Source organism: Prionailurus bengalensis, chromosome D4 (genome assembly GCF_016509475.1).
Source record: "Prionailurus bengalensis isolate Pbe53 chromosome D4, Fcat_Pben_1.1_paternal_pri, whole genome shotgun sequence".
Classification (NCBI taxonomy): Eukaryota; Metazoa; Chordata; class Mammalia; order Carnivora; family Felidae; genus Prionailurus; species Prionailurus bengalensis.
This window is the reverse complement of record NC_057359.1, coordinates 57,680,709-57,694,723: the sequence shown is the minus strand read 5'-3', so window position 1 is coordinate 57,694,723 and position 14,015 is coordinate 57,680,709. Positions and strand designations below refer to the sequence as shown.

Genomic DNA, 14,015 nt, shown 5'->3' with positions numbered 1-14,015 from the left:
CCTTAAAGCCAGGAGGAACCTCAGGAACCATGTAGCCCAGGGATTCTCAAGTGTGACACTGTGGCCAGCAGAAGCAGCATCACCCAGGCAAACTGAGTCAGAAACTCTGTGGATGGAACAACACAATCTGTATTTTAACAAACTTTCCAGGTGATTCTAGTACACATTAATTTGAAGACCTCTGATCCAGTATACTTTTTTCCCCAAACTATGTTAGTAGAATACTTATGTGCTGTAGATTAATGTAAAAAGAATGATACCCATGGTCAAATAAGTTTGGGAACTACATGCCCTGTACCACTTTTGGAAAGTCACAAATCACATTGGCATATAAGGCTCTGAGAAGTCCTGCAGTAAAGAACTTTATTTACTTTCACTTAATCTAGTGGGATCTCAAATTAATTTTTCAGATTGCCTACTAACATTTCCATTAACACTCTCTTAGGGAAATGCTGATCCAGATCAATGCTCACTTTTCACGTGGATGAATTGCGGCCTAGAGGTGTGCAAATTGTCCAAACTCGAGGACAGACTGTGCATAAAAGCTGGAAAAGGCCCAAGCAATATGCTTCAACCCAAAAGATGTTCTTTTTTTAATGTTTATTTTTGAGAGAGAGAGAGCACGAGCAGGGGAAGGGCAGAGAGAGAGAGGGAGACAGAGGATCTAAAGCAGGTTCTGCAATGAGAGCACAGAGCCCAACACAGGGCTTGAACTCATAGACTGTAAAGTCCTGACCTGAGCCAAAGTCGGATGCTCAACTGACTGAACCACCCAGGCACCCCAACCCAAAAGAGGTTCTGTGGGCTCTCCACCACCGTACACCCTCTTTCCCTCCATCCCAGCTGTGTACTCCCCTGAGCGCTGCAGTATGGAGCTGGTCAATAGGACAGAGATCTCTGAGTTCTTTCTGAAAGGATTTTCTGGCTACCCGGCCCTGGAGCACCTGCTCTTCCCTCTGTGCTCAGCCATGTACCTGGTGACCCTGCTGGGAAACACTGCCATCGTGGCAGTGAGTGTCTTAGATGCCCGCCTGCACACACCCATGTACTTCTTCCTGGGCAACCTCTCCATCCTGGACATCTGCTACACGTCCACCTTTGTGCCTCTGATGCTGGTCCACCTCCTGTCAGCTCAGAAGACCATCTCCTTTATTGGCTGTGCAGTCCAGATGTGTCTGAGCCTGTCCGCAGGCTCCACAGAGTGTCTACTGCTCGCTATCATGGCCTACGATCGCTACTTGGCCATTTGCCGGCCACTCAGGTACCCCGTGCTCATGAGCCACCGGCTCTGCTTATTCCTGGCGGGAACCGCCTGGGGCCTCTGCCTCTTCAAGTCGGTGACTGAGACGGTCATTGCCATGAGGTTGCCCTTCTGTGGCCGCCAAGTGGTTAGTCACTTCACCTGTGAGATCCTGGCAGTGCTGAAGCTGGCATGCGGCGACACGTCAGTCAGTGAAGTCTTCCTGCTGGTGGGCGCCATTCTGCTGCTGCCTGTACCCTTGGCATTCATCTGCCTGTCTTACATAGTTATTCTGGCCACCATCCTGAGGGTGCCTTCAGCTGCTGGGCGCCGCAAAGCCTTCTCCACCTGCTCGGCACACCTGGCTGTGGTGATGCTTTTCTATGGCACCGTAATATTCATGTACATGAAACCCAAGAGCAAGAAGGCACGCATCTCTGACGAGGTCTTCACGGTCCTCTATGCCGTGGTCACACCCATGCTGAACCCTGTCATCTACAGCTTGAGGAACACGGAAGTGAAGGAGGCTGCCAGGAAAGTGTGGGGTAGAAGTTGGACCTCCAAGTGAGGGACACCTGGGCTCTTTAGGGTAGTGGGTGAGGCCTCCTATAGGAAGGACAGGTGCGGTGCAGGGCTGTGTGGCTGGAATCTTCACCCCAGAAAGCCAGCATCGAGTCCCACTGGGGCCGCCACAGAAGGGCTCACAAAGCACCGCTTGGTTCCTCCCCTGGCATGGCCTGGCCAGCTCTCAGCACCACCGCCTGCACCTCTACACCGGCTCCTGGCTGGCCTCAAGACTTCACTCTCAGTCTCCTTCCATTCTATCCTCCCTGGGGGATAGATAGAGGGGCCTCTAGATAGAGGGGCCTTTTTGAAAAGCACATGTGATCACATCCTCTCCTGACTGAAACCCAGTGGCTGCCCACTGCCCTCAGGACAAAGCATAAGCTTCTCAGTGGGGGCATTCAGGGCCCTCACAAGCCGGCCTTGCTAGTCCTGACTCCTGCCCCACATTCCCCCTCCTGACAGCCACACGTGCCAGCCAGGTGTGAGCCCCGGGATTGGCCAGCACTGCCCAGCTCTGTGCTCTTTTGCTCTTCCCACGAGGCAGCACAACTCCACATGTAAAAGGATGGCCTGACTGTCAAGGGCCAGCTCGAATGCCACCTCCCCCACGAAGCTTTGCCCCTCACTGAGCTCCTCCTGCTTTATTTTCAGTGTTACTATAAGAGCAGAAAAGGTAAGAATCCACTCTGGCCCCACAGCCCAGCCCTGCCCAACCCTAGGCCTCCCATAGGTTTCTTAAATACATCCACGAACACATCAGTGTAGGGGTGATAGTGGCAGAGCCTGGGGTCCTTCCTGAATCTGAGCGGAGCTAAGTTCAGAGATGACAGGCATGGTACCCAGGGAGGTGACAGTAGAGGAAGTGATGAGGCCCAGAATCCATGATTTCCAGACCCGTCTGGCCACCAGGGCACCTATAACCCTGAACAGCCCAGGGCCTGTGTTCCCGATGTCTCTCTTGAGCACGAAAAGCAGCCTCTTCCATGCCTCCCAGCCCAGCATCCAGGCCTCACCTGGCTTTGGGGAGACTTGCTCTATCCTTCCTTACCTCATTGCAGGGATCCTGCCAGAGCTGCCCCTTCCTGATGCTCAGCCTCTTCTCAGCTTTCCTTTCTGAGAACTCAGTGAGCACACAGCAGAAATGGATGCAGATTCACAGGGCATCTCCCTTCCCTGCCCCCCTCTGGCCTCAGTGGTACTGTCTGCGTGATGGGGAAGCTAGCCTTGGCCTCCAGGAAGCAGTCCAGCTCTCCTGCCTGCCCCCCGCTGCAGGAAAGCAGAATCCTTGCTTGAGCCCTCTGCTCCCCTCCAGTCCCTCTTTCTGCTTCCCATGTCGGTCAGAACAGAGGCACGGAGGAAAGAAGCACAGCCTGCTCGATGAAGCTCGGCCCGCTCGCTGAAGCTCAGCCCTTTCTGATCAGGCCAGAGTGAAGGCTGCCCACAAAGATGCCCAACTTTGATGCCAGGACAAGAATCTGGATGTTATCAGGTGGGCATTGGGGGTGTTAAAATCACATTTACTTTTAGATTAGTGATTAGATATCATTTTCACCGATGAAATTGGTGAAGAACTTTTTTACTGTCCGTTGGTAATGAAGGTGCAGTGAAGAAGTAATGTCATCCACTGCTGGTGAGGGTGGGAATAAGTTAATATAAATTCCTGGCAAAATCAGCCAGAAGTATGGGGGCGCCTGGGTGGCTCAGTCGGTTGAGCGTCCAACTTTGGCTCAGATCATGATCTCATGGTTTGTGAGTTCGAGCCCCGCGTCGGGCTATGTGCTGACAGCTGGCAGCCTGGAACCTGCTTCAGATTCTGTGTCTCCCTCTCTCTCTACCCCTCCCCTGCTCGCACTGTCTCTGTCTCTCAAAAATAAATAAATGTAGGGGCGCCTGGGTGGCACAGTCGGTTAAGCGTCCAACTTCAGCCAGGTCACGATCTCGCAGTCCGTGAGTTCAAGCCCCGCGTCAGGCTCTGGGCTGATGGCTCGGAGCCTGGAGCCTGTTTCCGATTCTGTGTCTCCCTCTCTCTCTGCCCCTCCCCCATTCATGCTCTGTCTCTCTCTGTCCCAAAAATAAATAAACGTTGAAAAAAAAATTTTAAAATAAATAAATGTAAAAAAAAAAATCAGTCAGAAGTATGAATCAAAAGACTTAAAAATTGCTGGACTCTGTGACCTAACACGTCTACTTGTAGGAATTAGTCTAATATGATCATTAGAGGTGCAAAGATCTATGAATAAGGATATATATATACAGACATTAATCACAGCATTATTTATAGTAACAGGAAGTTGTAAGAATCTTAACATCTAATCATAGAAGAATGTCCAAATAAATCTTGGTGGTGTCCAATAATAGAATATGATGCAGCCTTCAAAAAATTCTTATTTTCTGAAGAATATTTGATAATGGAAAATGCTCCCAATGTAGTTAAATAGAAAAAAGCAGAATTCACAACTTTGTATTCACTGCGATCCCAATATTATTTGTTTAAGTATTTTTGTTATGGATTTATGAATAAGTATATATGCAAAAAATTCTGGGAAACTATGACAAAATATTAAGAGTTTCCACTGGGTGGTGGGGTTAGATAGGATTGATAGGTTAGATAAGGATTGTTTCTTTATTTAACTAATTCCAATATTTCCAATATTTATAACATGAACGTGACTTAAAACTTAGAAATAAGGTGATTCATTTTTAAGAAATGGACGATCTCCTGGCTCCAGAGTAGAGCACAGATGAGAAGGCCTCCAGCCTGAGGGGCATGCAGTGAGGAAGCTGTTGACATAATCCATAAGCCAGTCTCTCATGAGGCCTGACCAGGCGGGCAACCAAGCGGAGAGAGGGCAGCTGGGAAATATTTGGGATCTACAGATGACTACAGAGGTGGGCGAGAGAGAGAATGGCTTTGTGGGTTGAAGCTTGGGTTTCAGGCTTATTTGGGTGGATAGCGCTGCTGCCCCTTGAGACAGAAATGGAGAAAATGAGAGCAGTGAGGGGCTGCTGTTGGGTTCCAGGTGTCCGTGGGCAGCAAGAGGGCACTGGTCCATGACCATGTAGAAAACAAATAGTACCAATCTTCGAATGTTTTACTTTGACCTGTGATCTTGATAAAAATCCCAAAGGACAAGACATAGTATCACGGGAAAATCTGTAGCTGCCACTGTTTTAGTGAAGGCTGTGTTGTAGTTCCTAAACTGCGACAAGTTGTTATTCTTTATTATGAAGGAAAGGGAGGGGCACCTGGGTGGCTCAGTCGGTTAAGAGTCCAATTCTTGGTTTTGTCTCAGGTCATGATCTCACAGTTCATGAGTTCGAGCCCCACATCGGGCTCTATGCTGACAGTGCAGAGCCTGCTTGGGATTCTCTTTCCCCTCTCTCTCTGCCCCTCCCCTGCATGCTCTCTCTCTCTCTCTCAATCTTTCTCAAAAGAAATACACTTAAAAAATTTTAAGTGAAGGAAATGGAAAGGAAAGGAAACATAAGGAGATAGGAAGGGAAGAGAAGGGCAAGGAAACCTATAGAGACCCGTGATTAAATCCCTGACTTAATCTCCCTCACAAGTGCTCAGGGCCTCATACTCTAGACAGCGATTCACTTTGCTAAACTTTCGCGAGTCCCCATCCTCACAACATTCCTGAATGAAGATGCCCCTTTTCACGGACCAAGACACGCAGGCCTGCGGTAGGGGGCCACAAACTCCAGTCCTCAGATCCAAGGGGCAGGACAGCAACGAGACTGTCAGAATCTGTCCCATGTCTCTCCTGTGCCCACCTCACTGCAACCAGGCCCTGCTGGGAAAGCACAAGAATCCTGGGGTGTCCAAGCCCCACAGCTCCCAAACCCTCAAACTTGTGTGGTTCCAGAGTTTGAACTTTAAATTGAGCAGGGACTGAGAAGTCCCCCGGGGCCCAGAGCAGGAGAGCTGTGTGGCAGGGGACCAAGAGCTGGTCCTGGAGGCCTTGGCCCTGGCCCATCCCAGAACAGTGTGTCTGCTTGTAACGAGCTCAGCACTTGCCGGCTCTGTCTCCCAAGCCTCGGGTCAGAACACCTGGCAGCCTGCTCCAGCTACCTGCAGGTGCTAATGTCACTGGGCAGTAGGTGTGAGGTAAGGACAATCGATCTAGCATGTGGGCTGTTCTCATGAAACCTTTTTTCAGTGTATGAAAACCAGAATATTTGCTTGTGAAAGAGGACGCAATGATACTAGTAATATTGGCTACCACTTACTGATTGCTCATCATGTGCCAGGCTCTGTGCTAAGAGCTCTGCATGCCTTGTCTCGCTGGATCCTCAAAACTACCCCACAAGGAAATACTATTCTTATCTCCACTTTACAGGTGAGGAAGGTGAGGCTCGGAAAACTGTGAGCAAGTGGCAGGTCTGGGACTTGGGCCCTGGTTGGTCTGACTCCAAAGCCCACACTCACCTGCTCTGCCATCCAGCGAGGAAGTAGTGAAGCAGGAATCCTAGATCCAGTCATGTCAGGGAACTTGTAACGGAAGCTTTGGTCCTCTTATTCCCATCACCTTTCTTTTAAAATAATTTGTGAAGCCTAAAATAAAATATCAAATGGTTCAAACTAGTCGCCAGTCAATGAAATTGATACAATATTTACCTTGCAAAGTAACCCTGGGTCTGTCAGACCTCAGGGTTGGAAGTTGCTAGACAGAGTGAGGAAATGTTTCAGGGGTTACAGAGTACTAGAAGTCACCTAATTGAGTGCTTCCATTCACAGAAGGAGAAATTTCACCAAGGTCATACAGCAGAATCAGAACAAAGGCAACAATCGCTCCTGTCCCAGGGCTCCCAGTCCTAGCTTATGGCATCACCTTGACTCTCAGGAGGTCTAAATCTAGGGTGTGGAATTAGACAATTATTCTCAGACACTCGGTTTGCTATCTCTGTGTGAACCTGATTTTCCAGAACATGACAGAGTGTGAGACATTGGCAAATAGATGCCAGAGTGGTTTTCTGAGTGTACTGTGAGATAATATCGTACCCAAATACTCAGCAATATTTCAGGTTCTCCTCCTCCCAGCATGTGGTAGGATTACACAGGGCCAGTGAAGTTTGGGCAGATGTGACACATGTCACTTCTGGGGCAGAGCATGTAACCGCTGGTGTGAATGCCCTAGTGTGTCCTTCCCCAGCCATCACAACCTGTGATGTCCAGATGGTGGAGCCTCCATCAGCCAGGATCTCTGAGGAAGACAACATGGAACAGAACCCCCTAAAGACCTACAAAGGACATGTAGCATGAGAAAGAAGTAAGCCTTTGTCATGGTAAGCCACTAAGATTACGTGTTACTGCAGCAAAACCTAGCTCATCTTAACTGATGCACCCGGGGAACAGCAGCCGCTCTCTGGTGTCCCATCTTGTGGCCATGGAGCAGAGTCAAAGCTGTCGGTTACCTGGACACATGGCATTTTCTAGATACAGACCTATTTCTTTGGGGCCATAAGTCTGTCACCCCATGAGCTGGTTCTAATTTCCATGAATGTATTATGATCAGACTCCTAAATTGTGAGGAAACCCACTACTCTCTGACTTAGCTCTTCAGAAAGAGCAGGTGCCGTGACAGGGAGAAGACTGGCACCCCCAAAGTTCTTCTCCCAGCAATCACAACGGTCGCATCCTCTGTTGCTGTGTGTGTGTTGGTGGGGGAGGTGATCTCAAAGTGAGACATCTGGGACGAGGGTTTGGAGCAGCAGAATAGCACCGGATCTCAAATGGCAATCATCGACACTGCCTGGGTGCAGGCACCGAGGGTAACAATGATGAATCGGGCATGACCCTTTGATTAAAATAGCTCACAGTCACTTGAGAGAGGGACAACACACTACAATGCAGGGAAGAATGCAATTAACCTGTGCTTATGGCAGTAAGCATCATGCTGTTGGGATGGTCAGTTCTAGGAAAGCATCTGAGCGGGCTGTGCAGAGGAGGGGTGTGAGAGCAGAGCCTTGAAGGATGAGTGGAAGAGAAAGGCCTCTCCAGGTTGAAGAAAGAGTATGAAGAGGGATGAGATAGGAGTGTGTGGGGTTTGTCCATTAATGGGGAGTGGTCTGGTGAGGCTGGAGCAGGTGTGTGTGTAGGGGAGATGGGGCAAGTGGGCAGGCCACAGCCTGTTTTCAAAAGCCCTCAAATGCCTCTGCCATTCCCACTTGGTCTTTTTGTTAGAGATGAGGGTGAGGAAGAGAAATGTGGGGACAGGTGGTTTCCCACCTTTCACCTACTTGGGAACCCCCCCCCCCCACACGCGTCCACACACAAACACACACACACCCGTGTCAGGTATCAGAATTTGAGGTTAACATAGCTCAATTTGTAAAAACACACCGAGTACAGACAAAGCCCTTATTCTTGCATCTGAAACGTTGTGGGTATAATCCACACACATGAGGTGATAACCTAGAAAAGGTGCTTCCTTTTAACTTCTTTACAGATTTCAAGTTTTACTTTGTCTTTACATTCTAGACTCAAAGAGAATCTCAGAGGTTTCTAAAGCCCAGAGAGAGGAAGGGACATGCCCAACGTCACCTAGCGTGAGGGAATGAGCGTAAAGTATTAGGACGGAAGCCACACCAGCCTCTGCTGTATTCTCAGCTCCTAGCACAGGGCCTGGCATATAGTAACTGCTCCACAGTTATCTGTTAAATGAGTGAATGAATGAGCCACCATCATACTCAGGCAATTCTGTATCTTTTTGCCAAGCCTCAGCAAGAGAAACCCTGCCCTTAATTGCTCATGTGGATAAGATGTAAGGTCCAGCGCTGACCCAGATTAATCAGCTGCCTCTGTATCTCTAGAAACACCCTTAACAGTTACCCTAATTCAGGCCAGAGAAGGGAACAGTGGCACCGGCTCTGGGGATGCCGGGGGTCATGACAGACGCTGGAACCCTTGTCAGGAGGTGGTGAGCACAGATCCAGCAGGTGCTCTGTGACTGAAGATGCAGCCTTTGATCTGGATCCTCATACAACATGTAGCACTAGGCAACACACTAGCACCTTTGCGGGTCTGCCTCATCTGAGCTACACAGCACCTCCATTTTTCAGAGGGATTCTGAGTCTCAGATAAGCCATGTGACTTGGTCAATCTCACGCAGCTAATTAGTGCTGAGTGACGCTGGGGTGCAAAGCTAGGTTTTTTGAATCATGCATTGAATATCTGTTGAGTGACTGCTCTTGGCATCACTCACTGTAGGAGGTGTGTGAAAGAAGGAAATGGGGTCCTGCTCTCTAGTAGAGGGGACGGGTGCACAGCACACTGTAGAACAGAGGGACAACCAAAGGTGGAGGAAACACAAGAAGGGAGCATGTAACCTCTCATGGAGCAGGGAGAAGAGAGACAGAGAGAATGAACAGGGCTCTGAAGGATGAGCAGGAAGCCCCCACTGGGGAAGGGAGGGAGGACCTGCCTCTAAAAGGGAATGCCTGGATGGCTGTCAATTAAGCATCTGATTCTTGATCTCAGCTCAGGTCTTGATCTCAGGGTTGTGAGTTCATGCTCCGTGTTGGGCCCCACACTGGGCATGAAACCTACTTAAAAATAAATAAATATAAAAAAATAAAATAAAAGGAAACTTCTTGGGCAAGATGTAGCACTGGGAAAAGACAAGATTCATTCAGCAGAGGATGAGCCCGTCAGCTCCTACAAATGCTAGATGCAATGAGGAAGAGGAATGAGGGGGAAAAATCCAGCCCTGACAGACAAACAGAACTCCAGTGCTGTCACAGGACAATGGCCTCACAGTCAATCCAGGAGTGGAGGTGACTATATCTTCTGTATGTTAAATGTCACACTCAGCTCCTGTTTCTGCTTTAAACCAGGGGTTACCTGGGCCATAAGACAGCCTTCCTGCCTAACAAGACTGCTGTACCTTAGAGACATTAGGGCTCCCTCCTGACACTGGCATTTCCCAAGGAGGCAATGAGACCAGCTCAGAAGAGCAAAGAAAGCCACCTGAGAGAGAACTGCCACCTCTGCCTACCCCTCCCTTTTAAAACTAGTCACTGAATGACAACACCCCTGCCAGATTAGAGCCTGGTGTTCCCTCCTCCTGAGACATCATTGTCAATATAATTTATTCTATAAGGCAATATGGAGGCCAAGAAGTGAGTCACTTGGCTTGCATGACCAGGGTTAGATCCTGTGACCAGTGGCTCTACTGGAATTTTATGTTCTTATATGATCTTCTAAAAATCAATGGATGAGGGAAGGAAAAAAAAAATCGATGGATGGCCTATCATTCCTTAAAGACAGATGACCACACATCAGGCTTACACATCTTGTGGAATGGAAATGTTTGACCCTTAATGCCCAAAGGAACACTAGATGAGCATCACCCATCACCCACAGGCCTTCCAAAGTTCATCTCACCTAATTCAGGGAAGAAAGAGGGCAACCTTATGATAGGTGTGATATGTTTCTGTCCATATATTTTTCTTACTGGTGTACCCACAGCACCTGAACAAGACATAGCACAGAATAAGTATTCAAAACCCATTCAGCAAATGAATGAATCTGAAATACCATGAGCAAAATTCAACCATATGGAGTCATAACCTAAAAAAGATGCTTCCCTGAACAGCCAAGGACTCCTTATATTACAAAGGAGTGTGCCAAACATGAATCCTACCCTTGTCTCCCCTGCACCCACCCTGGGGAAAACAACAAAGAGTCTAGGGGTCTAGAATGTGCCTCATCTCCCTAAGTTACGTCACAACTTGAGGCAGAGCTGAGGGCCAGCTTACAGGCCAAGCTCAAGTTGTGATGTAACTTAGGGAGATGAGGCACATTACAGGTCCAATCCTCTCATCAGATGATGAAACTAAATTGCAGCGGCAGGGCTGACCTGCCCCCAGGGCACACATCCAGGCTGCTTGGCTTCCAGGTCAGCAAGAGCTTTTTCTGAGAGCTGTGTGGTCCAGACAGGGAAGGAGGGAGAATGAGATGGCAAACCAGACGGCTGTGACAGAATACATCTTGCTGGGGCTACACGAGCACCCTAACCTAGAGATGGTCCTGTTTGTGCTCTGCCTGGGCATCTACTCCATGAATGTGCTGGGGAACTCCCTCCTCATTGGCCTAAACATGCTGGACCCCCGCCTGCATAGCCCCATGTACTTCTTTCTCAGCAACCTCTCCCTCATGGACATCTGTGGCACATCCTCCTTTGTGCCTCTCATGCTGACCAACTTCCTGGAAGCCCAAAGGACCATCTCCTTCCTTGGTTGTGCCCTGCAGATGTACCTGACCCTGGCGCTGGGCTCCACGGAGTGCCTGCTCCTGGCTGTGATGGCATATGACCGTTATGTGGCTATCTGCCAGCCGCTTAGGTACACAGAGATCATGAGTAGGTGGACGTGCCTGTGGATGGCAGTGCTGAGCTGGGGGACAGGTTTTGCCATTTCACTGCTGCAGTCCCTTCTCACCTGGAGCCTCCCCTTCTGTGGCCACAATATTATCAATCACTTCTTCTGTGAGATCTTGGCAGTGCTGAAACTGTCCTGTGGGGACATCTCTCTCAATGCACTGCTATTAATCATGGCCACGGCTGTCCTGACACTGGCCCCACTCCTCCTCATCTGCCTGTCCTACATTCTCATCCTTGCTGCCATCCTTAGGGTGCCCTCTGCCGCAGGCCGGTGCAAAGCCTTCTCCACCTGCTCTGCCCACCTCACAGTTGTGGTGGTTTTCTACGGGACCATCTCCTTCATGTACTTCAAGCCCAAGGCCCAGGACCCCAACCTGGATAAGATTATTGCATTGTTCTATGGGGTCGTGACGCCCTCACTAAACCCCATCATCTACAGCCTGAGGAATGCAGAGGTGAAATCTGCTGTCCTAGCCCTGCTCTGGGGAGACCTGCTCTCCAGGAAATTGTCCCACCTTCCCTGTTGCTCTTCAACTGTGTCACGCAAGACAGCTAGGTCCGTCATGGTAATGACTTCAAATCGCAGTGGCTGAAACCCACAGGGTTTGTTTCTCACTCTTGCGGCAGGTCATCAGCAGTAGACTGGGCAGGCGGGTCTGCTCTGAACCATTGTTTTCATCCCTCGGGGTGTCAGGATGATAACGCAGCTACCACCTGGAACATTGCTAGTCACCATGACAAAGCCTGGCTGGCTCTTCAAGCTTCACTTCCACTTTATCCACCAACGCAAGCACATGCCATGGCTAACATCAAGGGGGAGGTGAAACACACTCGCCATGTGTCTGGAAGGAGCGGGAAGACTGAGAAATCTGTGAATAGCCTAACGGTTGCCACGCCATCCTACAGTCAACCCAAGAGCCACTAGAGACGTGCCTTCCTTTTCTCTGACCATCACAACCCCACACATCGAATTAGTCACTAAGTTGAGAAAATCCACCTCCTAAGAGCTCCTAAATGGGTCCCTTCCTTTCAATGACATTGCCTAAAAAAACCTTCACTATCTCTCTCTCAAGTATCACAACAGCTGTGTCACCACATTTTTGTCCTCCAAACTCTCTTCAAAATCCTTCCTCTGCACTAGCTAACTCCCATTCAAAAAAAACCCAAACAAACAAAAACAAAAACACCAAACTGATCATGCTACTCTCCTGCTTAAATCCCCCCAGTGGCTCATTTCCCATGGGATAAAAACCAGACCCCACCTCTCCATCCAACCTCATACTGGCTGCTTGCCTCAGCCCCACTCCACCCACACACACTCTCTGGGCCCAGGCCCGGCCAAACTATTCCCAGTTCCCCAACAACTATCAGTCTGCCCTGCCTCTGTGTCTCCCCCTTGCTCTTCCTTCTTGTGTCCAGACACTTCTTGACCTTTAGTTAACATCTACTGGCCACTCATCACAGACCAAGCGAGGCACAATACTGTGTCCTAAGTGCTTTACTCACTGGGGACCATTTGGAATGACAGAAATCTCAGTGGAGGAATGCAATATGGACACTGGTGACCAGAGAGAACCCTCTCCCAACACCTCGGCATTACGGAATCATTCAGCCCTCACTCAAATCTTCCCCCCTCTTCCTGAAAACCCCTCTGACTCCTCCTAGCTGGGTGGGGTCTGTCCCAGCTCTGTGTCCCTCTTCAGTGCCTTCTGTACTCTGCAGACTCTGTTCTGAATCCCAGCTATTTGGGTTCATGCAACCTAATGACCTGAGTCTGTACAACCTAATATGAAGAAAATGTATTTCTGATACGGCAACAGCCCACATCTCTTGGCTCACCATTCAGTCAGCCACATCACTCTGCTCAGCGCCCCAAGGAAAAGAGAATGCAGAAAGCAGAGAACAAAGGGATTTTTCCTGGCTTTTAAGCTTCCTAGGCTCTAGTCTTAACAGAAGAGTCTTAAGGCATAGACAAAAGATTAGGGAGAAAAACTGAAAAGGGAGACTTCTCCACCTCCAGATTATTAAAAGATTCTCTAAGCTAGGGAGAAGGAAGAGAGAGGAGAGGATGCAGCAAGGGCACTGGCACAGAAGGGTCCAAAAGGAAGAGGCCCTGGGCCCCAATCCCGAGGACAAACCCCTGGACAGGGTTCCAGGATCTGAAGGATAGAGCAACTCATGCCTTGCTGGTCAAGGAAAACTCCCAAATAGTCCCCCAGAGGAGAAATGGCTTCGAGGGCAGCCGAGGCCTCACAGGTCTTTGCATGTGGCACAGAAGTCAGGAGAGCCTCAGCACTGAAAAGGGTTATGCAGATGGCACAGGAAAGCGCTTGGGGATGGCCTGCCTGCACTGCTGCCTGGGGACCAGGTGGAATGTGGGAACGCTCAGGGGATGGGTGCAGTGTGGACCCCGGTGACCAGAAAACTCTCTCCCAACATCTCTGCATTATATAAGATCCTTAAGACTCAGCTGTGACCCTTGTGGAAAGAGAAGAAATCCCAAACTGACGAAGGATGTTTCTCAGGCAAAATGGGGACTCAAAATAGAAGTTATGTACCGTGATATTTCTTGCACATTTGTGACTTGTACCTGCTAATCCAATTTCCTGAGACCTCAGCTTCCTTTCCTGTTGGGTGTGGGCACCACAAGGGAGGTCTGTCTCGCTAATTTAAATCATGTCAGCACACACACACACACACACACATACACACACACACACTCACTCACAACTCCCTACTCCCAGTGAATGCAGCCAGCCATGAGAGGGCAAAAGCTCCAGCAGCTCATTCTGGCTGGGTTCCCGCCACCCTTGCTGATTGCC

General features: G+C 49.4%; 3 protein-coding genes across 3 annotated transcripts in view; 2 read left to right on the top strand and 1 right to left on the bottom strand.

Annotated features, from left to right (window-relative positions):
* SPAAR (small regulatory polypeptide of amino acid response) overlaps positions 1-6,362 on the bottom strand; it is a 36,214-nt gene extending 29,852 nt beyond the window's left edge. Inside the window, exon 1 of the mRNA XM_043565079.1 lies at positions 6,240-6,362. The gene's annotated coding sequence lies outside the window, so the exon portion shown is untranslated. The remainder of the gene's footprint in view (positions 1-6,239) is intronic.
* Positions 858-2,975, top strand: LOC122474245 (olfactory receptor 13J1-like). Its single transcript, XM_043565077.1, has one exon. It carries the CDS (start codon positions 870-872, stop codon positions 1,806-1,808), a length of 939 nt encoding a protein of 312 aa, XP_043421012.1. The 5' UTR covers positions 858-869; the 3' UTR covers positions 1,809-2,975.
* A 4,298-nt stretch (positions 6,363-10,660) lies between the features above and the next one.
* On the top strand, positions 10,661-12,620 carry LOC122474947 (olfactory receptor 13C7-like). Its single transcript, XM_043566354.1, has one exon. The coding sequence runs from the start codon at positions 10,770-10,772 to the stop codon at positions 11,784-11,786; it is 1,017 nt and encodes a 338-aa protein (XP_043422289.1). The 5' UTR covers positions 10,661-10,769; the 3' UTR covers positions 11,787-12,620.
* The last annotated feature ends 1,395 nt before the right edge of the window (positions 12,621-14,015 follow it).